This window comes from Capricornis sumatraensis, chromosome 8 (genome assembly GCF_032405125.1).
Source record: "Capricornis sumatraensis isolate serow.1 chromosome 8, serow.2, whole genome shotgun sequence".
Taxonomy (NCBI): Eukaryota; Metazoa; Chordata; class Mammalia; order Artiodactyla; family Bovidae; genus Capricornis; species Capricornis sumatraensis.
The window spans coordinates 97,408,904-97,434,568 of NC_091076.1; the positions used below are offsets into that span (position 1 = coordinate 97,408,904).

At 36.2% G+C, this 25,665-nt stretch overlaps 1 protein-coding gene across 3 annotated transcripts in view; it reads left to right on the forward strand.

Annotated features, from left to right (window-relative positions):
- The first annotated feature begins 6,516 nt into the window (after nucleotides 1–6,516).
- The window catches only part of TANC2 (tetratricopeptide repeat, ankyrin repeat and coiled-coil containing 2), a 325,633-nt gene continuing 306,484 nt past the window's right edge, over nucleotides 6,517–25,665 (forward strand). For all 3 annotated transcript variants that reach the window (XM_068977288.1, XM_068977289.1, XM_068977290.1), the window contains exon 1: nucleotides 6,517–6,583. In XM_068977288.1, coding sequence (XP_068833389.1) covers nucleotides 6,517–6,583 — 67 coding nt within the window. The remainder of the gene's footprint in view (nucleotides 6,584–25,665) is intronic.

The following is a 25,665-nucleotide window of genomic DNA, read 5'->3' on the forward strand; positions in this document are numbered from 1 at the left end:
GTTGCTCTACACGGGTTTGCTTTCAACAGTGATATACCAGCTGAAGAAATTAATTGATTAATTCAGTAAGTATTTGGTACCTACTGTTTACCAGGTATTATTCTCCAGTTATGGGCTTATCACAGTGAGTTAAATAAGCAGCTTTCATGACCTCTTGAAGCTTATATTCTAGTAAGGGAACTGATAATAAACAGGTTATAATATATCATTTAGAGATAAATATTTGAAGAAAAATACAGGCTAGCAAGAGATGGATGAGAGCTTTGGCGCATATATCATTCCACCCAGTTGCTCCCCTTGAGTTAAAGGAGGTGGTCTTTGTACCCCTGTACTAATGAATGAGTCATTGGTGGCTCTCATCAGTACTGAGCAGTTCTCTGCCAGTAACTCCTGAGGAGATGGATGTGCTGATCCTATAATGAGGATCAGGGTGGGACATCATGATGTCCACTGAAGCAGGATCTCTTTTCTCCCCCCATCCCCAAATGAGTTGTATCAAAATTTTTCTTTATGCATTGCCAAAGACTAACGCCAACCTGTAATAGTACTTAATTTTTTTTTTTTTCTAGAGTAAGGTAAAATATGTTGAAGTATATAGTAGTGCCACACACACAAAAAAACATTTTAAAAAGAAGAAACAAATGGAATACTACTAATGGAATTTTTAATTTGGATCATTGTATTTAGAAATTTTGTTTCAGCTCTTTTAAACAGACTTATTAAGTGTTTCTTATTTAAGAAGAGATGCTGAGGAGGAGGACAGCCCATATTTGAGCATCAAATATGGCCTTAAGCATTTATTAGCAGTGTAACTGTGAACATGTGATTTTACTTTTCTTTATTTCAACTTCCTTTTAAAAATGAAGCAGATACTACCTGTGTTAGGAGGTTTTGATGAGGACTAAATTAGATCATATATATATAATATTTTGCATAATATATATTTTCTCACTTGTATACACAGAAAATCTGATACATAATGTTCTCTTCTAAGAAAATTTTGTTATACAATTTACTATTCAAATTTCATAGTATGTTTTAAAACATGAAGTATATTTTTTATATATCCCAACATACAATTTTTTCAAGTCTTTCAAATATTAGTGAAGTAAGTACCTATCAAGCTTAAAACTTTTTGCTTCTCAGATAGTCTTTTAAAGTAAGATTAGAAGGGAAAAAACCCTAAAAATTGACTCTCAAGATGACTATGTAAAAGTAATATTTCATAAGTGCTTTAATATTTTTAGGATTCATCACTGTATTTGTTTTCACTGGTAAAAAGAATAAGTTATTTGTTAGTGTTCACTTTAAATCTTTGTTTTATATTGTATCTAATGACCTTGCTAAATTCACGTATTAATCTAATAGTTTATAAATTCTTCTAGATTGTCTAAGCAAATCATACTGTTTGTGAAAGTGGCATTTTTGTTTCTTCTCTGTTTTTATATTTTCTATTTCATGGTCTTATGTTTTTGTACTGACTAAAGACCTCTTGGACCATGTTAAGTGCAAGTGGTGATATAAGTGGTCACATTCTTCAGTCTTGGGGAATGTTTGCAGTCATTCACCATTACGTATGATGTTTGCTATAGGTTTTTAAAGCCTCTGCCTGCAATGTGGGAGACCTGAGTTTGATCCCTGGGTTAGGAAGATCCCCTGGAGAAGGAAATGGCAACCCACTCCAGTATTCTTGCCTGGAGAATCCCATGGACAGAGGAGCCTGGTGGGCTACAGTCCACAGGGTCAGTCGGACACGACTGAGCAACTTCACTTCACTTTTTAAAAAGATACACTGTGTAGTATTAAAGAACTTCTCTTTATTTCTAGTTTTGTATAAGTTTAAAAAAATCATGAAGGAGTATTAAATTTTATCAATTGCTTTTGTTTCACTGATAAAATTAAATTATTGATAAAATTAAATTATCTATTGATTATATGGTTTATTTTTCTTTTTACATGGTTAATTGACTTTCATGTGTTAAATCATTTTTGCATTTCTGAATTAAACCGCTGCTTCTTCCTGATCTATATATTGGTATATTTGGTTTTGCCAGTATTTTGTTTAGAATTTTTGTACCTATGGCAAAAGAGAGGTGTGTAATATTTCTTTCTTATAGCAATCTATTTTGGCTTTTGTTAGCAAACTTCTGCTATCTTTAGAAAACATGTTTGGAAGTACTCCCAATTTTTCTACTGTCTGGGACAGTTTGTGTAAAATTGGTATTATTCCTTCTTTAAATTGTTGAAATCATCTGGTCCTAGAGTTTCTTTTGTAGGAATGTGTTTTTACTTCACTAAAAAGTTCAGGTTCATAGACTGTTTAGCATAGTTTTACATTTAACACGTGTATACCCACTGCTTAGAATCTTGTGTTGACGTATTGCTATAATTGTTCTATTATATGTGTGCCTTCCTTCCTTCATCCATCATTTTGTCTTATTTTTTAATGCATTTCAAAGTAGTTCGACATATCAGTATGCTTTCTTCTGAATATTGAAGCATGAATATCATTAAGTTCAATGTTTTCTTTTATATTAAGTACAATTTTTATGGAATATAATCCATAAAGTTGGTGTGAAAATTGGCTTAGTTTTGACAAATATATGCATTTGTGTATCCCAGGCTCCCTCAAGATACAGAATATTACTATCACTGGAGAGTTTACTCATGCCTTTTCTTAGTTAATTCTCATATCTGCCCTAAGAGATGACCGTTCTGATTTTTTAATTCTAATTTTTCTTACCATATTATTGCATACGTTTTAATGTAAGATGTTTTTACTCAGTGTAATATAGAGATTGATCTCTGTTGTTGAATATATGAATAGTTCATACCTTTTAATTGCTGAGTAGTATTCCTGTGTAAGAAAATATCATAGTTTATCCATTTTCCTGTTGATGGACATCTGTGTTAGTTTTTGGCTGTTATGATTAAATCTGCTATGAAAATTGTACTAGTCTTTTTAAGCACGTGTGTTTTCATTTCTTCTGGGTAAATATGTAAAGGGTGGAGTCATATGTTAGGTTTATGCTTTGTTTTATAATAAACTCTCCAAAGCAAATTGTACCATTTTGCTCCTGAAATGGTTATTAAGAATTTCAGTTGTCCTCCATCCTTGTCAATATTTGATATCATCAGGCTTCACAAAATTAGTTCTTATGGTGGAAATATAGTGCTGGCTCATTGTAATTTGTATTTGCCCAATGACAGATAATGTTGAGCTTTTTTAATAAGAGTGTTAAAGAGAAGGTATATCTTTTTTTTTAAAGTGTCTATTCAAATCTTTCACCCTTTTAAAAATTGTCTCTTTATAATTGAACTGTAAATGTTTTTAATATATCTTGGAGATATATTTATGTTTATGTTAGATATGTTTTGTACATAACTTCTCTCAGTTTGTGACTTGCCTATTCATTTTTTTAATGCTATTTTTGATGAGCAGATTTTTTTTAATTTTAGTGAAATTTTATGGTTATTGGTTTCTGGGTCTAAGATTCCTTTGCCTTCTAAATAATGAAGATATTCTCCTGTGTTTTCTTCTGAAAGCCTTATGATTTCAGCATTTATGTGATGTTCGATTTACTTTGAATTTACTTTCATGTGTAGTGTGTGAGACACATATCAAGGTTAATTTTTAAAAATAGATATCTATTTGGTCCAGCACAATTTGTTGAAAAGACTTTGCTTTACCCATTAATAACTGTTGAAAACAGATGACAGTGTTAGTATAGGTCTTTTTCTGGACTACCTATTGTGTTCCATTGATCTATTCCATGAATCTTAGGCCAGTACTATACTGTCACAATTACTGGGTCTTGTAAGTGCTTCAGCTTTTGTTAGATTTCAAGGTTGCTTTGGATGTTGTTCTAGGCTTTTTTGCATTACCATATGCATTTTTAGAATCAGCTTCTCAAGTTCCACATACACAGAAAATGCCTGCTGGAATTTGGCTGAGATTGTATTGTTTCTTTAGAACAATACATGGAGAATTTATATTCTAAAGATATTGACCCTTCCATTCGATGACCATAGTATCCAGGCATACCGTATTTTGCTCCACTTTGCTTTATTGTGCTTTGCAGATACTGTGTTTTGTTTTGTTTCACAAAATTGAAAATTTGTGGCAACCCTGAGCCAAGCAAGTCTATTTGCACCATTTTTGCAACAATATTTGTTCACTTCATATCTCTGTCACATTTTAGTAATTCTTGCAATGTTTCAAATGTTTTCATTTTTTATTATATTTATTCTGATGATCTGTGATCAATGATCTTTTTAAAATTGAAGTTACAGTGGTAGTTTCAGGTATACAGCATAAAGATTCAATAATTTAAGATTATACTGCATTAAAACTTCTTATAAGACAATGACTATAATTCTCTATGTTATATAATATCTTGCTTATCTATTTCATGCCCAGTAGTTTGTAGCATATCCCTTATTTGGCTCTCCCCTTTGGTAACTGCTAGTTCATTATCTATTTGTGATCTATATTTTATGGTATATCTTTTCTCATTTTATATTTAATCTTTATGTGTCCATAGTCTTTTAGTAGAGTATTTAACAGAAGAACAATATAATTTGAGTTTAAAGCTACCATCTCACTGTTTCATATTTTATCCACACATACTATGCTTTTTCTCTCACTTCTTACCTTCTTTGGTTCAGTCATATATTTTAATTATTCTCTATCTCACCTCAGTAAGCTTTTAATAGCTATGCTAGAAATTACTACATGAATTTTGAGTTATTGCAGTTTTCTGAAATTATTACTTCTGCCACATCCTGTTCAATGCAGATGGATATCTTGGACACTTTGACTCTGTTTATTCCACTCCTGACTTTTTTGTCTTTGTTGTTACGCATTGAAAAATCTCTGTGGGATTCCCAGGTGATACATTGGCATAGAGTCCACCTGCCAATGTAGGAGGTGCAAGAAATGTGGGTTTGATTCCTGGGATGAGAAGATCCCCTGGAGAAGGAAATGGCAACCTACTCCAGTATTCTTGCCTGGAAAATTCCATGAGCAGAGAAGCCTGGTGGGCTACAGTCCGTGGGGTCACAAAGTGTTGGACACGACTAAGCACCCACACTCATCACATATTTTAAGCTTAACATGTTATTAATGTAATTTTTTTAAACAATTTTTGTTCATTTATATTTGCCAATATACTTACCTTTTTTGTGGCTCTTCCTTCTGGGTTGTTTTTCTAGCTCTCATTTTCCTTCTGTTGGAAGAACTTTGTTTTTGTATTTCTTTTCCTGATTAATTCTTTTTGTTCTGAATCACCTTTATTTTATTTTTATTTTCAGAATATATTATATATATTTATTTATATTTTCAGTTTATATTTTAAACTGTTTATAGATTTCTTGATACCTCTTTTCCTTCAGAAATTTTAAGAAGTCATTCCATTGTCTGTGTCATTCATCATTGCTGTTGAAAGTTTCCTCTCAGTCTACTGATTGTTGCTTCTTTCAGTGTGTTTTATTTTTTTCCCTAGGTGTTTAACGATGTGGCTTTACATCTTATCAGTACTACGAAATTCTTGATTATTATCACTTCATATATTGCTTCTTTCTTATTTTCTCCCTTCTTTTCTTCTGGGATTTTAATATGTATGTTAGAGTCTTTCAAAGGATTCCATATGCCTCTCATACTCTTCCATAGTTTTCAACCTTTAATTTCTGTGTGCTTTGGTTTGGAGATTTGCTGTTAACCTCTGTTCTAAATTCACATTTGCTCTGTTCAGGCTGCTGCAGGTTTCAGGTACTGACACGTGGGGAAATTTTGCTGTGAAGAGCAAGGATAAAGGAGCAGTAATTGGACCATGTGGGAATAAAGAGAGGGGCTTACTTACTGGCTTTTGGTTAGGACATACTGGCATGTTGATGTTACGACTGGAATGATCCTGTAGAGAGAAAAAAATGAAAGCTGTGTGAGAGAGAAAAGAAAGATGATTTTTAGATGAAAGTTCTTAAAAAGGTGAGAGAGGATATAGCAAAATGGTAAGGAGTTTTCCTTTGATGGGAGTGGGACATACAGAGAGGTTGGCATTGATAGTATATGTGTACTGATGTATTCATATATGAGTAGTCTTGTGAGATGAAATTCTGGCTTGACAAGTGGAAAATATGCAGCTGCTGTGAGTTCTGGACTGTTAAACTTTGGGTGTGTGTTTTGGGAAAATTGTCCAAGAAATGGAGAGTCTTGTGGTAAACTGTATTTATAGCTACCTAATTGTTTTCTGTTTCTGTGTACCCTCAGTGATATCTGCCTTTTCTCTTAGGGTACTCAAGTATTATACTTTAAAGGGAATACTTAAATGTCTAATTAAATAAATGTTTCTGTCATATAGTTAAATTTTCTGTATTATATATGTAAGCAGAGTGGTTAATTCCTAATAGCACATTTAAAAATGAATTCTTAATAGTATTTGGATAGCAAACCAAGTTTTCTAACGTATTTTCCCACATTTTCTTTTGTAGCTTTGTGAGTCCTAGAATAGTACAACCATGTTTCGGAATAGTCTCAAGATGCTTCTTACTGGAGGAAAATCAAGTCGCAAGAACAGATCAAGTGGTGAGTAACTCTGCTTCATTTATTTTGTGTTATGATTTAGAAAAGAAAGTTCTCTTAGGGATCTGAATTAATGCTACCACACTTCATATATTTTATTAAATGGCTGATTTAATTTAGAAGAAAGTTTACATTCCTATAGGTCGTCATATGCATTATTAAGAACACTGGAACACTCATCAGGAATAGTCGGGTAAATGAAGAGTTTATGAAGGAAAAATGCTTATTTCAGATAGATGAGAGTGTAATATTTCTATGTAGTACATATTAAAGACCTTCCAGACTTAAATTTACTCTAAGAATCAACCTTTAAAATTATTTCAGTCCCAGATACTCTTTGGGAAGGAGACTAAAAATAATAGAGAGAGTCCTCAAAGGGTTATACAAAAAATGTAAACTGAACATTTTTATAATCATTAAAAGATTAAAAAAAAAATGTGTGTAATTCTTAGACTTTTAAGGTAAAAACAAACCAAAACTATATAGATAGTTTTTTGGGAGAAATCTTGAAGATTAATACACTATATATTTCTTTTCTACAAATGGATTGTTGGTTTTTATCATATTTTCTTTCATTGATGTGTAGCGATTTACAGTATTGTGTTTCAAGTGTACAACAGCAAGTCAGTATTTTTGCAGATTATATTTCATTAATAGGTTATTATAAGATAATGGTTATAATTCTCTGTTCAGTTCAGTTCAGTCGCTCAGTCGAGTCCGACTCTTTGTGACCCCATGAACCGCAGCTCACCAGGCCTCCCTGTCCAACACCAACTCCTGGAGTCCACCCAAACCCATGTCCATTGAGTTGGTGATGCCATCCAACCATCTTATCCTCTGTCATCTGCTTTTCCTCCTGCCCTCAATCTTTCCCAGCATCAGGGTCTTTTCCAATGAGTCAGCTCTTCTCATCAGGTGACCAAAAGTATTGGAGTTTCAGTTTCAACATCAGTCCTTCCAGTGAACACCCAGGACTGATCTCCTTTAGAATGGACTGGTTTGGTCTCCTTGCAGTCCAAGGGACTCTCAAGAGTCTTCTCCAACACCAGAGTTCAAAAGCATGAATTCTTCGGTGCTCTGTCTTCTTTATAGTCCAACTCTCATATCCATACTTGACCACTGGAAAAACCATAGCCTTGACTAGACAGACCTTTGTGGGCAAAGTAATGTCTCTGCTTTTTAATATGTTGTCTAGGTTGATCATAACTTTCCTTCCAAGGAGTAAGCGTCTTTTAATTTCATGGCTGCAATCACCATCTGCAGTGATTTTGGAGCCTAGAAAAATAAAGTCAGCCACTGTTTCCACTGTTTCCCCAATTATTTGCCATGAAGTGATGGGACCGGATGCCATGATCTTCGTTTTCTGAATGTTGAGCTTTAAGCCAACTTTTTCACTCTCTTCTTTCACTTTCATCAAGAGGCTCTTTAGTTCCACTTCACTTTCTGCCATAAGGGTGGAGTCATCTGCATATCTGAGGTTATTGATATTTCTCCCGGCAGTCTTGATTCCAGCTTGTGCTTCTTCCAGCCCAGCGTTTCTCATGATGTACTCTGCATATAAGTTAAATAAGCAGGGTGACAATGTACAGCCTTGAGGTACTCCTTTTCCTATTTGGAACCAGTCTGTTGTTCCATGTCCAGTTCTAACCATTGCTTCCTGACCTGCATACAGGTTTCTCAAGAGGCAGGTCAGGTGGTCTGGTATTCCCATCTCTTTCAGAATTTCCCACAGTTTATTGTGATCCACACAGTCAAAGGCTTTGGCATAGTCGATAAAGCAGAAATAGATGTTTTTCTGGAACTCTCTTGCTCTTTCCATGATCCAGCAGATGTTGACAATTTGATCTTTGGTTCCTCTGCCTTTTCTAAAACCAGCTTGAACATCTGGAAGTTCACGGTTCACATATTGCTGAAGCCTGGCTTGGAGAATTTTAAGCATTACTTCATTAGTGTGTGAGATGAGTGCAATTGTGTGGTAGTTTGAGCATTCTTTGGCATTGCTTTTCTTTGGGTTTGGAATGAAAACTGACCTGTGGCCATTGCTGAGTTTTCCAAATTCGCTGACATATTGAGTGCAGCACTTTCACAGCATCATCTTTCAGGATTTGAAATAGCTCAACTGGAATTCCATCACCTCCACTGTCTTTGTTCGTAGGGATGCTTCCTAAGGCCCACTTGACTTCACATTCCAAGATGTTTGGCTCTAGATGAGTGATCACACCTTCGTAATTATCTGGGTCATGAAGATCTGTTTTGTACAGTTCTTCTGTGTATTCTTTCCACCTCTTCTTAATATCTTCTGCTTCTGTTAGGTCCCTATCATTTCTGTCCTTGGATCCCATCTTTGCATGGAATGTTCCCTTGGTATCTCTAATTTTCTTGAAGAGATCTCTCGTCTTTTCCATTCTGTTGTTTTCCTCTATTTCTTTGTATTGATCGCTGAGGAAGGCTTTCTTATCTCTCCTTGCTATTCTTTGGAACTCTGCATTCAGATGGGTATATCTTTCCTTTTCTCCTTTGCTTTTCGCTTTTCTTCTTTTCACAGCTATCTGTAAGGCCTCTTCAGAGGGCCATTTTGCTTTTTTGCACTCTTATTCTTGGGAATGGTCTTGATTCCTGTCTCCTGTATAATGTCACAAACCTCCATCCATAGTTCATCAGGAAATCTGTCTATCAGATCTAGTCCCTTAAATATATTTCTCACTTCCACTGTATAGTCATAAAGGATTTGATTTAGGTCATATCTGAATGGTCTAGTGGTTTTCTCCACTTTCTTCAATTTCAGTCTGAATTTGGCAATAAGGAGCTCATGATCTGAGCCACAGTCAGCTCCCAGTCTTGTTTTTGCTGACTGTATAGAGCTTCTCCATCTTTGGCTGCAAAGAATATAATCAGTCTGATTTCGGTGTCAACCATCTGGTGATGTCCATGTGTAGAGTCTTCTTGTTTGTTGTTGGAAGAGAGTGTTTGCTATGACCAATGCATTTTCTTGGCAGAACTCTAATAGCCTTTGCCCTGCTTCATTCTGTACTCCAAGGCCAAATTTGCCTATTATTCCAGGTGTTTCTTGACTTCCTACTTTTGCATTCCAGTCCCCTATAATGAAAAGGACATCTTTTTTGGGTGTTAGTTCTAGAAGGTCTTGTAGGTCTTCATAGAGCTGTTCAACTTCAGGTTCTTCAGCATTACTGCTTGGGGCATAGACTTGGATTACCGTGATATTGAATGGTTTGCCTTGGAAACAAACAGAGATCATTCTGTCGTTTTTGAGATGGCATCCAAGTACTGCATTTTGGACTCTTTTGTTGACTATGATGTCTACTCCATTTCTTGTAAGAGATTCCTGCCCACAGTGAGTGAGTGAGTGAAGTCGCTCAGTCATGTCTGACTTTTTGCGACCCCATAGACTGTAGCCCACCAGGTTCCTCTGTCCATGAGATTCTCCAGGCAAGAATACTGGAGTGGGTTGCCATTTCCTTCTCCAGGGGATCTTCCCAACCCAAGGATCGAACCCAGGTATCCTGCATTGCAGGCAGATGCTTTAACCTCTGAGCCACCAGGGAGTAGATATAATAGTCATCTGAGTTAAATGTACCCATTCCAGTCCAGTAAATCCTTCTTTCTATTATATTCTTTTAAGCTTTTCCATTTCCTATTTTTATGCATTTGACAAGTTTTCATGTGTGGTATGGGCTTCCCTGGTGGCTTAGTGTTAAAGAATCTGCCTGCAATGCAGTTGACACAGAATACTCGGGTTTGATCCCTGAATCAGATCCCCTGGAGAAGGAAATGGCAGCCACTTCAGTATTCTTGCCCGGAAAATCCCATGGACAGAGGAGCCTGGCAGGCTACTATCCATAGGATCGCAAAGAGCTGGACACAACTGAAGTGACTTAGCAAAGCATTGGTGGTATATTCTTTATCATTCTCTTCAAAATATTTTTTAGCACTGCTTGTGGTTTCTTGACCCATAGGTATTATTTAGAGTATAATTGTTTATGTCCAAACAGTTGATGATTTCCTGGTCATCTTATTATTAACTTAGCTAATTGTACTCTTATCAGAGAACCTATCCTGTACTATTTTATTGTTTTTATATTTATTGAGGTTTTCCTTATACCTTTGCATACAGTCAGTTTTGTCTAATGTTCTTGATGTACCAAGTAATGTGGATTCTGCAGGTTTGGGTACAGTGTAGGTCATTTTTGTAATTGGTGATCCTCAAATGTTTTATGTCCTAACTTTTTAAAAAATTATTTACCGAGAAAAGTGTGATTAAATCCTATACTATGATTGTGGAATTGTCTGTATCTCGAAGCTGTCTTATTAGGGAAGATCCCTGGAGTAGGAAATGGCAACCTACTCCTGTATTCTTGCCTGGAGAATCCCATGAACAGAGGAGCCTGGCGGGCTACAGTCCATGGGATCGGAAAGTCGTTCATGACTGAGCCACTAACACACACACACGCATGTGCACACACCCCATGATGAAATGTTCCTCTTTATTTTTAATAATGCCTTCTGCTTGAAAGTTAACTTTGTCTAATGTTAACATAGCTGCCTAGCATTGTTTGGATAGTATTTATAAGGTATAATTTGTTCTGTTCTTTTATTTTCAACATATCTATATGGTTATACTGTTAGTAGCACATAGTTGAATTTTCTTTTTGTATTCATTCAGATAAGTTTTTCCTCTCAAAGGAGATGTTGGGATTCATTTACATTAATTCAGCCAGTGATACAGACTTCCCTCGTAGTGCATTCAGTAAAGAATGCACTGTCTGCAGTGCAGGAGACCCAGGTTTAATTCCTGGGTCCGGAAGATCCCCTGGAGAAGGAAAAGACAATCCATTCCATTCTTCTTGCCTTAAGAATCCCATGGGTAAAGGAGCCTGGCCCATGGGGTTGCAAGAGTCAGACATGATTCTTTAATCTAGAGATTAAACCACTACCAACCAGTGATGTATCTGAGGTTGAATATAACATAGCGCTTTGTTTTGTGCTTGTCCTGCCTGTTCTGTGCTTTTCCCCCTCTCTTTTATTGCTTTATTTTGGATTGATCAGAACATTTTTTATATTCCACATCTCTCCCTATTGATTTGGGGATTATGAACTCTTGATTATAATTCATTCAGTAACCACTTAACTTTAAGATTAAAACATCAATCAAAGTTTGGTGTCAATTGGTACTTTTACCGTCTCCTTGGACAATGCAAGAGTCTTAGAATCTTTAGATTAGTTTAAATAGTTTATTATTGTTGTTTTATGTAGTCACTGTTATATAGATTTATTCACAGATTTGACCTTTTTATTGATTTTTATTCCCTCCTCCCTTCACTTTCTAGATGGAATCACCAAATTTCTTTTTGTTTATAGAACACCCTTTATAATTTCCTTTAGTTGGAATCTTGTGGCAAATTTGCTTCAGTTATCTGAAGACACCTTTATTTTGCCTTTATTTTTACAGGATGTTTTTGCTGGGAGTGGATTTATATATTGTCACCTGTTTTCTTTCAGCACTTTGAAATATTGTTCATTGTCTTCTGGCTTCTTGAATGACTTCTGGTGAAAAGTTAGCTGTCAGTCTAAATGCTGTCTGCAATCTGTCTTTTATCTCTTTGTTTTCAGTTTTCTAGATGTTACATTGATGTGTGTAGGAGTGCTTTTCTTTTAAATCTATCTTTGTTTAGCTTCTATTTATTTATGTTTGGTAGGGTTTTCCGAATATGTGGCTTGATGACTTTCATCAGTTTGGGAAAATTATTTCTCATTATCTTTTTAAATTTCATTTTTCCCCATTTTTCTCTTTGTTCTTTCTTTCTGGGACTCCAGCTATGCTTTTGATAGACTATATGGGTGTCATTTGTGTCTCTTACACTTTCTTTCTATCCTTTTGTCTCTGTGCTTTATGTTGAATAGTATAAAAAATCTGTTGTTGTTTAGTTGCTAAGTCACGTATGACTCTTTGCAACCTCATGGACTGTAGCATGCCAGGATCCTCTGTCTTCCACTGGTTCCCAGAGTTTGATCAAATTCATGTCCTTTGAGTTGGGTGATGTTATCTAACTGTCTCTTCCTCCGCCACCCACTTCTCCCTTTGCCTTCAATCTTTCCCAGCATCAGAGTCTTTTCCAGTGAGTTGGCTTTTCTCATCAGGTGGTAAGAGTAGTGGAGCTTCAGCTTCAACATCAGCCCTTCCAATGAATATTGAGGGCTGATTTCCTTTCAGTCAGTTCAGTTCAGTCGCTCAGTTGTGTCCGACTGTTTGCGACCCCATGGACTGCAATGCGCCAGGCCTCCCTGTCCGTCACCAACTCATGGAGTTTACTCAAACTCATGTCCATTGAAGCAGTGATGCCATCCAACCATCTCATCCTCTGTCAGCCCCTTTTCCTCCTGCCTTCAATCTTTCCCAGCATCAGGGTCTTTTCCAGTGAGTCAGTTCTTCGCATCAAGAATGGCCAAAGTATTGGAGTTTCAGCTTCAACATGAGTCCTTCCAATGAATATTCAGGACTGGTTTCCTTTAGGATGGACTGGTTGGATCTCCTTGCCAGTCTAAGGGACTCTCAAGAGTCTTCTCCAACACCACAGTTCAAAAGCATCAGTTCTTTGGCGCTCAGGTTTCTTTATAGTCCAACTCTCACATCCATACATGACCACTGGAAAAACCATAGCTTTGACTAGATGGACCTTTGTTGGCAAAGTAATGTCTCTGCTTTTTAACATGCTATCTAGTTTGGTCATAACTTTTCTTCCAAGGAGCAAGCGTCTTTTTATTTCATGACTGCAGTCACCATCTGCAGTGGTTTTGGAGCCCAAGAAAATAAAGTCAGCCACTGTTTCCACTGTTTCTCCATCTATTTGCCATGAAGTGATGGGACCAGATGCCATGATCTTAGTTTTCTGAATGTTGAGCTTTAAGCCAACTTTTTCACTCTCTTCTTTCACTTTCATCAAGAGGCTCTTTAGTTCTTCTTCACTTAACCAGTGGAGAATTGATTTCCTTTAAGATTGACTAGTTTGATCTTCTTGCTGTCCAAGGGACTCTCAAGAGTCTCCTCCAGCACCACCATTCGAAAATATCAATTCTGGTGCTTAGTGTTCTTTATGGTCCAACTCTCACATCCATACATGACTACTGGAAAAGCCATATGCACCTTTGTCAGCAGAGTGATGTCTCTGCTTTTTAATACAGTGTCTAGGTTTGTCGTTACTTTTCTTCTAAGGAGCAAGTGTCTTTTAATTTCATAGCTGCAGTCACCATCTGCGGTGATTTTGGAGCCAAAAAAAATAAAATTTGTCACTGCTTCTACTTTTTCCCTTTCTATTTGCCATGAAATGATGGGACCAGATGCCATGGTCTTAGTTTTTTGCATGTTAGTTTTAAGTCAACTTTTTCGGTGTCCTCTTTCACCCCCATCAAGAGGCTCTATAGTTCCTCTTCATTTTCTGCCATTAGAGTGGTATTATCTGGATATCTGAGGTTGTTGATATTTTTCCCAGCAATCTTGATTCCAGCTTGTGATTTGTCCAGGCCAGCATTTTGCGTAATATACTCTGCATGTAAGTTAAATAAGCAGGGTGACAATATACAGCCTTGACGTACTGCTTTCCCAGTTTTGAACCAGTCCATTTGTTTCATGTCCAGTTCTGCCCCTCCCCACCACCCCCACCAAGTCCAGTTATAACTATTGCTTTTGACCCACATACAGATTTCTCAGGAAATAAGTAAGGCGCTCTGGTATTCCTATCTCTCTAAAATTTTCCACAGCTTGTTGTGATCCATACAGTCAAAGGCTTTAGTGTAGTCGGTGTAGCAGAAATAGATTTTTTCTGGAACTCCTTTACTTTCTCCTTGATCCAGAGAATGTTGACAATTTGATCTCTGGTTCTTCTGCCACTTTGAAACCCAGTTTGTACATCTGGAAGTTCTCAGTTCACGTACTGGTGAAGCCTTGCTTGAAGAATTTTGAGTATAACCTTGCCAGCATATGAAATGAGCACAGTTGTATGGGAGTTTGAACATTCTTTGACATTGCAGTCTCAAAGAAGGGAAATGCCAAAGAATGTTTGTTCACTAATTCACTCTTCATTGGTCTATAATCTGATTTTAACTGCATTCAGTTCTTAATTTTAGTTTTTGTACATTTTAGTTCTAGAAATTCCATTTGCTTCATTAATTTTTTTTAATTCGGAAATAATTTTAAGTTTGCAGAAAAGTTGCAACAATAATGCCAAAAACTCCATATACCCTCCCACAGATTCATGAACTTTTCACTGTATTTGTGTCAGCATTCTCTTTCTGTATGTACATACACGAGTGTCTCCTCTCTACTTCACCCTTTCTGTCTCACTCACTCTTTTTTATTTTTTTTATGTGGCTTTTTATATGTTTTATTTTACAGTAGAAAGCTTTTAAACATTCTTTTGCAAAACAAAGAATAAATGTGTGAAGTAAATCTGATTAGCCTTCTAAATTCTCTTTTCTTGGTAAAACTATGCTTTATCAGATCATTTGTTCAGAACAAGTATATGTGTGTTCTGGGAATGTGTTTTCAAGAATTATTACAATCTAATCAATCAACAAATGTTTATTAAGTACCTACTGTGTACAACGGAGAAGGCAATGGCACCCCACTCCAGTACTCTTGCCTGGAAAATCCCACGGATGGAGGAGCCTGGTAGGCTGCAGTCCACGGGGTCGCTAAGAGTCGGGCACGACTGAGCGACTTCACTTTCACGCATTGGAGAAGGAAATGGCAACCCACTCCAGTATTCTTGCCTGGAGAATCCCAGGGACAGAGGAGCCTAGTGGGCTGCCATCTATGGGGTCGCACAGAGTTGGACACGACTGAAGTGACTTAGCAGCAGCAGCAGCACTCTGTACAAGATACCACTGGAATTGTTTCATTGGCTTATATCTTCAGGTATTTTAAGATGGGTCAAATGCATCATGCCCCTCTACTCTTAAAAATTTCAGTATGTATTTCTTAAGGAGATTACTTTTTATAACCACAGTACATGGATTCACCTCAAGCAATTGTTGATATAATACTTTCATCCTATTTACCATTTATTCTCTAAATTTTGTCAGTTTACCTAGTGAGTTTTAAATAGAATTTTATCCCTCCCTTTCCAAGATTCAGTCCAGAATAAGGTATTACATTACTCGTTATGTCTTTTCACTCTCATTTAATTTGTTATGGTTTCATAGCCTTTCTTGACATGTTTGAAGAATAACTGAACTGCTCCTAATTTTACTTTTTTTTTTTTTTTGCAATGATTAGATTCAGATTATATATCTGTGGTCTGAATGTTACATAAATGTATGTTGTTTTCTTCTTAGGGTATTATAGCTGGAGGCACACAATGTCCATCTGTTACTCATTTGTGATTCTGATGACCAAATCAGGGTACTTTCCACTTTCTCTGCTGTACAGATATGAATTTTCCCTTCTAACTTGAGAAAAATTTATAGGTAGACACCATTAGGGTTTTTTAATTCTTTCTGTTCTTTGTGAGTAATATTTCAATCTTGTCTCTTAACCTGTCTGAACAATGGTAAGTTGCTATTTATATCTATATCTGTCTTAAAGTCTGTACCTATGATAGACACTCTAAATGTACCTGTTTCTCTTGGATTTCACTTACATAATTATATTTCCTTCTATGCCAATTTTTATTTCTGTGTGTGAGCTTTTTATTTTGGGTTAATTTTAGCTCTATAGAAGAGTTGCCAAGATAGTACAGAGAATTCCTGTATACTCTTTACCTGGTTTTCCCTATTGTTGCATCTGTGTTACCATGGTGCATTTGTCAAAACTAAGAAACCAACACTGGTACATTGCTATTAACTAAACTCTGGATTTCTATTTGGATTTCATTAGCTTTTTCATTAAAGTCTTCATTGTGTTCCAGAATTTAATCCAAAGAACTATATAGCATTTACTTATTGCATCTCTCCAAACACTGATTGGATTTGACAGAAGACAAATAATAGTTGACAGGCTTCCCTGGTGGCTTTTCTTTAAAGTGTTTGCCTGCAATGTGGGAGACCCAGGTTTGATCCCTGGTTTGGGAAGATCCTCTGGAGAAGGAAATGGCAGCCCACTCCAGTATTCTTGCCTGGAGAATCCCATGGATGGAGGAGCCTGGTAGGCTATAGTCCACGGGGTCGCGAAGAGTCAGACACGCCTGAGCGACTTCACTTCACTTCACCATACTGGTTAAGTTCCCCCAACTCCACTGACCACATTTTGAAAGAAGCGCACACACACACACACACACAGACACAGACACATACATGCACACACTCATTCACTCATTCATACATGTCAGAGATCTGAACTGCCCTCACACACACACACACACACACACACACACACACACACACACACACACACACTCATTCACTCACTCATACATGTCAGAGATCTGAACTGCCCTCAGATTTGACATTTAAAGAAATAGTTTATCCAAAATTTGTCTTCTGGCCAAGAACTGTGATTTTCTTAGTTTTTCACTTTTGATACCAGCAGTAGGATTTTCTGTCCCTTCATAGCAATTAATCCATATAAAATAGGTAGTAGAAAAAGACTAAAGCCGTATTAAGATGCAGATGCTGCCTAGACTTTTTGCCCTGAGCACTAGGTGAGTGATTCATTTCTAAATACTATGCTTATTATAGGTAGGCACCAAATTTGTGCTTCAGCAAGATTACCAGTCATTGTATTCTAGACATTTGAATAACTGCTGCTTTAGTAGCTATTATATTATTAAACCCATGTATGTCAAGATTCTACTATAGTATTAAAGCTTATTATTTTGATTTACTAGGTATTTAATTGTGTCTATAATGATTTTGGGGGTCTTATTCTAGTATTTTTTCTTTTCCATGATTTTTCATATGAAATGTTTATAAATTAGAGTAGTTATAAAAATAGTAATTTGTATTCTGTATGGCAGGAATTTGTAGAGGAGCAGTCTGTTTTTCTTAAAGTGTTCACTGAGAAATTCCAAAGCAAGAATAAATTTGATATTAAAAGGAAAAATGTGTTTATGAAATGATATCATTATTGTTTTCATCATCACAGTTTTTTTTTCTTTAATCATTAGTGAATAATTGGGTGGGTGCTTTATTCTTTATATTATTATTTTTGGCTCATGGCATATTTTTAAAATTAGTAAGGTAAGTTTTCTCATGGCTTAATCATTTGTTTTGTTTTAGAGAACCATTATAATTTTTAGTTTGAAAAGCATTCCTAATAAAGGAAATTGGCTATTCTAATTCGTTCTTTGAATAGTTGATCTAAACTTTTATGTGGGCCACTAGATGAAGATTTAACAAATAGATTTTATGTCAAGTAATAACAAATGGATTTTCTCAGGCAAAGTTTTCCCTCAAAGGACATGTGAATATCAACTTTGAATTTTGTAGCTTACTTCAGATTTATAATGTGGAAATTGTTTCTGATGTATGTAGGACTTGGAACTCTTGTGAAAAGACAACTGTGTGGTTCTTTTGAATTATGAGTGATAAAGGAAAAGTATGTGTTTTTGTGTTTTATAAAATTTAAATATTTGTATATTTTTTAACTGTTGTTTTTATTGTTTACCATCATGCAAGTAATTACTAAAAGTTCCAGTATGATTCTTTGATATAACTAGTGCCACTATTCGGTATCATTGTTTTGGTAAATCATCATTCAGGTATGCGGGGGAAAAATATTATCAAGTTCAGATTATTCAGGAACTCAAAAAGTATGGTACCCCTAGTATAACACAGCCATTGGAAGAAAAAAATATCTTGAGGCTATCTCCTTTCTAAAATAAAAAATGAACATGAGAAAGCAGAAATGCAGAAAGAAAAGTAAGCAAAGTAAATAAAACTATAGTTAAATGTAAATAATTCCTGATAATATACTACAAGTAGAATTTGTTCCAGGAAAGCAAAAATGTTTCTGTATCAGAAAATCAACACAAGTTTTTACTTAGAAGAAAAAATAAAACCACATTATTATATCATTATATTCTGGTAAAGCATTTTAAAAATCTGAGCAACCATTAAAAACATCATTAATATAGAAGGATACTTTAATAAAGGGTATTCACCAAATCCAACAGCAAATATCATTCTAAACAAAGAAATGAATCAGTCATTTCCATAAAAACAGAAACATGATAGAGATTTCTTCTATTATCAACCTTTTTCAAAATTGTTTAGAAGTTCCCAGTATCCAGTAAAGACAAGATAACGCCATTTTTATTTTTAGGCAAGGTAAAAACCCCAGAATCCAGTAAATATCTATTAGAAATAATAATGTAATTTGGCAAGGTGATTGACACTTTTAGCTCTGCCAGTATTTACTGATTAGGAATGTAAATGAGAAAAAAAATTACATTCACAGGTATAACAGCCATCAAATTCTCAGGAATAGATTTAACAGGAAACTTTATTGAAGTGTGTAAGACTTTGGTTCAGTTCAGTTGCTCAGTCATATCCAACTCTTTGCGACCCCATGGACTGCAGCACGCCAAGCTTCCCTATAAGACTTGGACAAGTGGAAAGACATATCATGCTTCTGGATTTACATATAAATTTATTTCAGTTCCATTCAGGAAACAGGTTCATTTTCAGTTGGATTCAGTTCAGTTCAGTCGCTCAGTCGTGTCTGACTCTGCAACCCCATGGACTACAGCACATGAGGCTTCCCTGTCCATCACCAACTCCTGGAGCTTGCTCAGACTCACATGCATCGAGTCGGTGATGCCATCCAGCCATGTCATCTTCTTTTGTCCTCTTCTCCTCCTGCCTTCAACATTCCCCAGCATCAGGGTCTTTTCCAGTGAGTCAGTTCTTTGCATCAGGTGGCCAAAGTATTGGAGTTTCAGCTTTAGCATCAGTCTTTCCAATAAATATTCAGGGATGATTTCCTTTAGGATTGACTGGTTTGATCTCCTTGCTGTCCATGGGATCTCAAGAGTCTTCTCCAACCCTGCAGTTCAAAAACATCAATTATTTGGTGCTTAGCTTTCTTTATAGTCCAACTCTCATATCCATACATGACTACTAGAAAAGCCATAGCTTTGACTATGTGGACCTTTGTTGGTAAGGTAATGTCTCTGCTTTTTAATATGCTGTCTAGGTTGATCATAACTTTTCTTCCAAGGAGCAAGCGTCTTTAATTTCATGGCTGCAGTCACCATCTGCAGTGATTTTGGAGCCCAAGAAAATTGTCTGTCACTGTTTCTATTGTTTCCCCATCTATTTGCCATGAAGTAATGGGACCAGATGCCATGATCTTAGTTTTCTGAATGTTCAGTTTTAAGCCAACTTTTGACTCTCCTCTTTCACTTTCATCAAGAGGCACTTTAGCTCCTCTTTGCTTTCTGACATAAGGGTGGTGTCATCTGCATATCTGGGGTTGTTGATATTTCTCCCAGCAGTCTTGATTTCAGCTGGTGCTTCATCCAGCCCAGCATTTCACATGATTTACTCTGCATAGACATTAAATAAGCCAGGTGACAATATACAGCCTTGACGTTCTCCTTTCCCAGTTTGGAACCACTGCGTTGTTCCATGTGCAGTTCTAACTGTTGCTTCTTGACCTGCATACGGACTTCTCAGGAGGCAGGTAAGGTGGTCTGGTATTGCTGTCACTTGAAGAATCTTCCACGGCTTGTTGTGATTCATACAGTCAAATGCTTTAGCATAGCCAGTGAAACAGAAGTAAAATAACTTTAAAATTCTATGGAAGAATAAATGAAAATAATGAAATATGGAAAGGAATCATTGATTGTGGTATGACTTATAAGATATTAAAACTGATAAAAATGCGTGGTTACATAGGCAAATAGGCTATATTTGTTTAGGACAGAGAGGAAGAAAACCATGGTATTAATAAGGCCGGAGCATCATTGCCACTTCATTTTGTGGAGCTGTCCGACACACTGTAGGACACAAATGCCATTATGACCAAAAGATACCTTCTAAATGTTGAACAGCCAAAATCTGTCTTTGATTTAGACTTAAGCTAGAGATAGAATGGAGGTATTGGAGTGGATTGCTGGTCATTTGGAGAAATGTACAGGGTTTTGTGTGAACAAGTGCTTTTGTTTCTTTGGGGTAAATGTCCACGAGTACAGTCCTAGGACATGTTTTAGTTACAAGTTTTGTTTTTAAAGAAAGTTCTGTGTCTTTTTCAGAGTGTCTATACCATTTTACATTCCCACCAGCAATGTGCAAATAATCTAATTTCTTCTCATCCTTCCTAGCATTTGGTGTTGTCACTGTGTATATTGATACCTCATTGTGGTTTTAGTTTGTGTTTCCCTAGTGACTCAGTGATACTGAGCATCTTTTCATGTACTTAACTTGCTTTCTATATGTCTTCTTTGGTGAAATATCTCTCCATGGGTTTTGGTTGTCTTCTGGTTGAGTTGTTGTTCATGTGTTAGGTTTTGAGAGTTCTTTATGTAATATATTCTAGCCTTTGTCAGATAATGTTGTTTGCAAATATTTTCTGTCAGCCTATTGATGGTGTTTCTATCCCCTTAGCAGTCTTTTCACAAAGTTTTTAACATGATGAAGTCCAGTTTATTGTTTTACTTTCATAGATCGTGATTTAGTTTCTGTCAACAGATACTTATTTGTTAATCACTAAGTACTGGGTAGTCAAGGCTATGGTTTTTCCAGTAGTCATGTATGGATGTGAGAGTTGGACTATGAAGAAAGCTGAGCGTGAAAGAATTGATGCTTTTGAACTGTGGGGTTGGAGAAGACTCTTGAGAGTCCCTTGGACTGCAAGGAGATCCAACCAGTCCATCCTAAAGGAGATCAGTTCTGAGTGTTCATTGAAAGGACTGATGTTGATGCTGAAACTCCAATACTTTGGCCACCTGATGCAAAGAGCTGACTCATTGGAAAAGACCCTGATGCTGGGAAACACTGAGGGCAGGAGGAGAAGGGGATGACAGAGGATGAGATGGTTGGATGGCATCACTGACTCAATGGTCATGAGTTTGGGTGAACTCCAGGAGTCGATGATGGACAGGGAGGCCTGGCGTGCTGCAGTTCATAGGATCGCAAAGAGTCAGGCACAACTGAGCGAACTGAGTATACTTTCTGAAATATGAAATATCTCTTGATATTTGAGTTTGAGTTGATTTCTCTTTAATCACTTTATGAGCAAAAACTCTGTTCATCTGTGAAAATAGGGCAGTTTGTTAGAAGAATTTGTTATAGCCATTCCCCCTGGCCTCCTCACTGCCCCTAATGGGGCATTGAAATTAATTAAAACCTTCATTGCTCTCTGAATAGTGAATGCTCATAACAAACTATAAAGAAATATGTACAGTGGCATTCATATAAATATATTTATGCTCTAAAAGTATCTTTTCCCTTCCAGGGACAGTAAGTTTTATTTCACTAATAAACCATGAAATTACAACATAAGCTTTTCAAGGGTTTTTACCTTTTCTGTACCTTGGTCTAACAAATTTGGTTAGAAAACACTCCTATTTAATATGAGGAAAGGATTTTTCTTATTTAATTATAGAGCTGCAACATCTTTTGTAATAAAGCCCAAACCTGTCATATTTTTATTGACTACTGTTTCGCTTTCTGGTCCTTGCCCATCTATTTGCCCAATTTATTTTGTCAGTTGAGATGTCTGCTCTTTATGAAATTCATTTGTCCTTGCCAATTAAGATAGGCTGTCACAGAATTTGAGGTGAAAAGTCATTAGTGAAAGTGACAGAGTGTGCCTTTATTAAAGAGAAGAAGGATTCTTATTTGGTGGTAGGCTGCGAAAATGAATATGACTGAGAGTGAAGAAAAGTGGTGAGAACCTTGAAATTGCATTTTGAAACTTATCTGATTTGACTGGTTTTATTTATATTTCAGGTATTTGTAGCAGTTTAGCAATTAAACTAATATCACTTCTCATCAGATAGACACAAACACTTGCACTCATGTTTTCACCTCTGTTTCCAATTTTATTTTTGTCCTATTTATTCAGAGTTGTTTGAGCTATGCTAAACTTCACAGGATGAATTGTCATGACTTCATCTTTTACTGTGCTTCATGTATCATATAAATTATTTATTTCTTGAAAGTTTATTGAAACTCAGACATAAAAATGGCTAGCCTGAGTTTCTTGGAGGGGTTTTTAGGTAGTTTTTTGACAATATTTTTTATTTTATTGTCATCAGTCTAATTAGGTTTCCTCTAGACCAGCTTGGATAATTTATTATTTTCCTAGAAAGTGTCCATTTCATCTGTTCATGACATTTCCCAGATGTTTTTTAAAATGTCTTTTTAAAAAGTTGGCTCATATATTTCTTTCTTCTAGTGTTCTTCATTCATTCTTTTAAAATGATGTTTTATCTGGAATAACTTTTTTTCACCCTGCAGAACTTTCTTTGCATTTCTTGAGGTGTGGGTCACTATAGTGAATTATCTCAGCTTTTGTTTTCTCATAATATTATAATTTTACCTTCATTTTTAAAGGCTATTTCCCCTGAGTATAAAATCTTAGATTGGCAGTTCTTTTCTTTCAACACTTTTAAAGATGTTATTCTGTTTTTTTTTGTTTTTGATAATAAGTTGGCAGTCATTCTCATTGTTTTTACCTTGGAATGAAATGTGACATATTTATTTAGTCTGATTGATTAAAATTTTTTCTTTATCTTGGGTGTTAGCATTTAGCTATGATGTACCCTTCTTCCTGTTGTTTGGATTTATGTGTTGAGTCTATGTGTTGATGTCTTTCATCAGTTGTGGAAAACTTTAGCTATTATTTCTTAAAGGATTTCTTCTACCCTTTTATCATCTATATTTTGGAACTTTAATTTGTACTTAGATTGTTTGACATTACCTCATGCATCTCAGGGCTTCTCAAGTGGCACTAATGATAAAGAACCCTCCTGCCAGCGCAGGAGATGTAAGAGACACAGGTTTGATCCCTGGGTTGAGAAGATCCCCTGGAGGAAGGCATGACAACCCACTCAGGTATTCTTGAGCGGAGAATCCCATGGACAGAGGAGTCTGGTGGGCTGCTGTCCACAGAGTTGCAAAGAGTTGAACACAACTGAAGCAGCTTAGCACAGCACAACAAATGCACCTCGAACTGTGTTATTTTTCTTAGCTTTTGGTAATTTTTTTTCACTTTGGTCAATTTATGTTGGCCTATCTCCAGGTTTATTGACATTTTTCTGCTGAGTTCAGTCAGTTTTTAAGTCCAGTTGGTTAATTCTTAATTTAGATGGTGTTTTCAATTATAGAATGTTCATTTGGTTCTTTTTAAGATAGTTCATTTCTCTAATGAAATGTTTAACCTTTTCATCTGTTGTTTTTCTGTTTTTAGCCTCCTTTTTTCCTTAACTTTTATGTAACAGCTAAAAATAATAGTTTAATAGTTGATATCTCAGCTAAATCCAACGCTTACATCATATGTGCATCTGCCTTGTGAATTCTTTTGTTTCTTCACACATCTCATCATTTTTCTGTTGTTTACCAGACATTGTGTTTCTGTAGAGGTTAGAGTAAATATTAATAGTATTTTTATTTAGATGAAATAAAATTTATATTTTAAGGCAGGACAAGAAAGATTAAACATAAAATTCTTTGTGTTTGTTTGGAACTTCTCCCTCCCTAATGTGCAGTGTGCATACGCATTATATATGAGTTCCTGAAAAATGAGTGTCTGCTTAACCATAAACCATCTTTTTTCTTTCTAACACTAGCAGTGTAACTTCTTAAAAGAATAGTATTTTTCCCCAGCTCAGTAGGGAGTCATGGTGACTTGCTGTTTACTTGCTGTTTGCTTTGTTTGTGTTTACCTGGACTGTTGTATCCTTGGTGAACTTTATGTAAAATATCAGTATGCCGTTTTGACATATGATCCTTTGTCTCAAAAATGTATTTGACTGTGCTCTCAACTTCTAACAAGTGGAATAGTTCTCAGAGCTTTCTGTGATTCTGCTTTCTGGATTGTAATCTTCAGTTTGGCTTGAATAAAATTCTCTTCTTTCTATTTGATAATTGAATTTCTGTTGAGACTTAGAGAAGGAAAGCCTTTTCCTGAGTAAGACAGCTACGATGAGGGTCTGGCTGTCTTGGATTTGATGGAGGGTTGAGGTGGACAAGGCCTAGGTTTCAGTTCAGTTCAGTTGCTCAGTCGTGTCCGACTCTTTGCGACCCCATGAATTGCAGCACACCAGGCCTCCCTGTCCATCACCTTAGTTTGTCTCAATTCACATGTATTTCTGATGTCTATGTAGAAGTCTATTCTGTGTATATGTCAGTCCTCTCTCTTTAACAGAACTCTGGGATCTAAGTACCATTTCATTATGAGCTCTTGCTCAACATTATTGTCAAGCTTCCAGCCCCCCCAGATTGTTGTCACCTTGAACTTGGTAGAAGGCTTGTTTGGAGAATCAGGGGACAGGGGAAACTAGCTTTGAATTTGGAGAAGGGGGTTCCTTCACTTTCTATACCAGGAGTTGACAAACAGAGTCTCCAGACTCAATCTGGCCTACCACCTGTTTTTGTAAATAGGATTTTGTGTGGACGTAGCCAGAGTCACTTGTGTGTGTATTGTCTATATTGTCTGCTTTCATACTGCAAGAGCAGAATTATGTGGTTGGAAAGGAGACTGAAGTATTTTCTGTTTAGCCCATTATACACAAATTTGGTTGCCCGTGTTCTATACTGTCAAACCCGTTCACAGAGTTGTTAAAAAAAATTGCTGATTTCTCTTACCCCGTGCCATTTATTTGTTGTTCTTTTTTTTTAAATTTCGTTAATTTATTTTTATTGAAATATAGTTGATTTATAATATTGTGTTATTTCACAATAACCAGTCTTTGTCCTCCTACCCATGTTCTGACTTAGTAAATATCTGCAGTGATCTTAAACTTCATCAGATTTTATAAACCCTAATCTTCAGTTCAGTTCCGTCTCTCAGTCGTGTCTGACTCTTTGCGACCCCATGAATCACAGCACGCCAGGCCTCCCTGTCCATCACCAAGTCCTGGAGTTCACTCAAACTCATGTCCATCGAGTCGGTGATGCCATCCAGC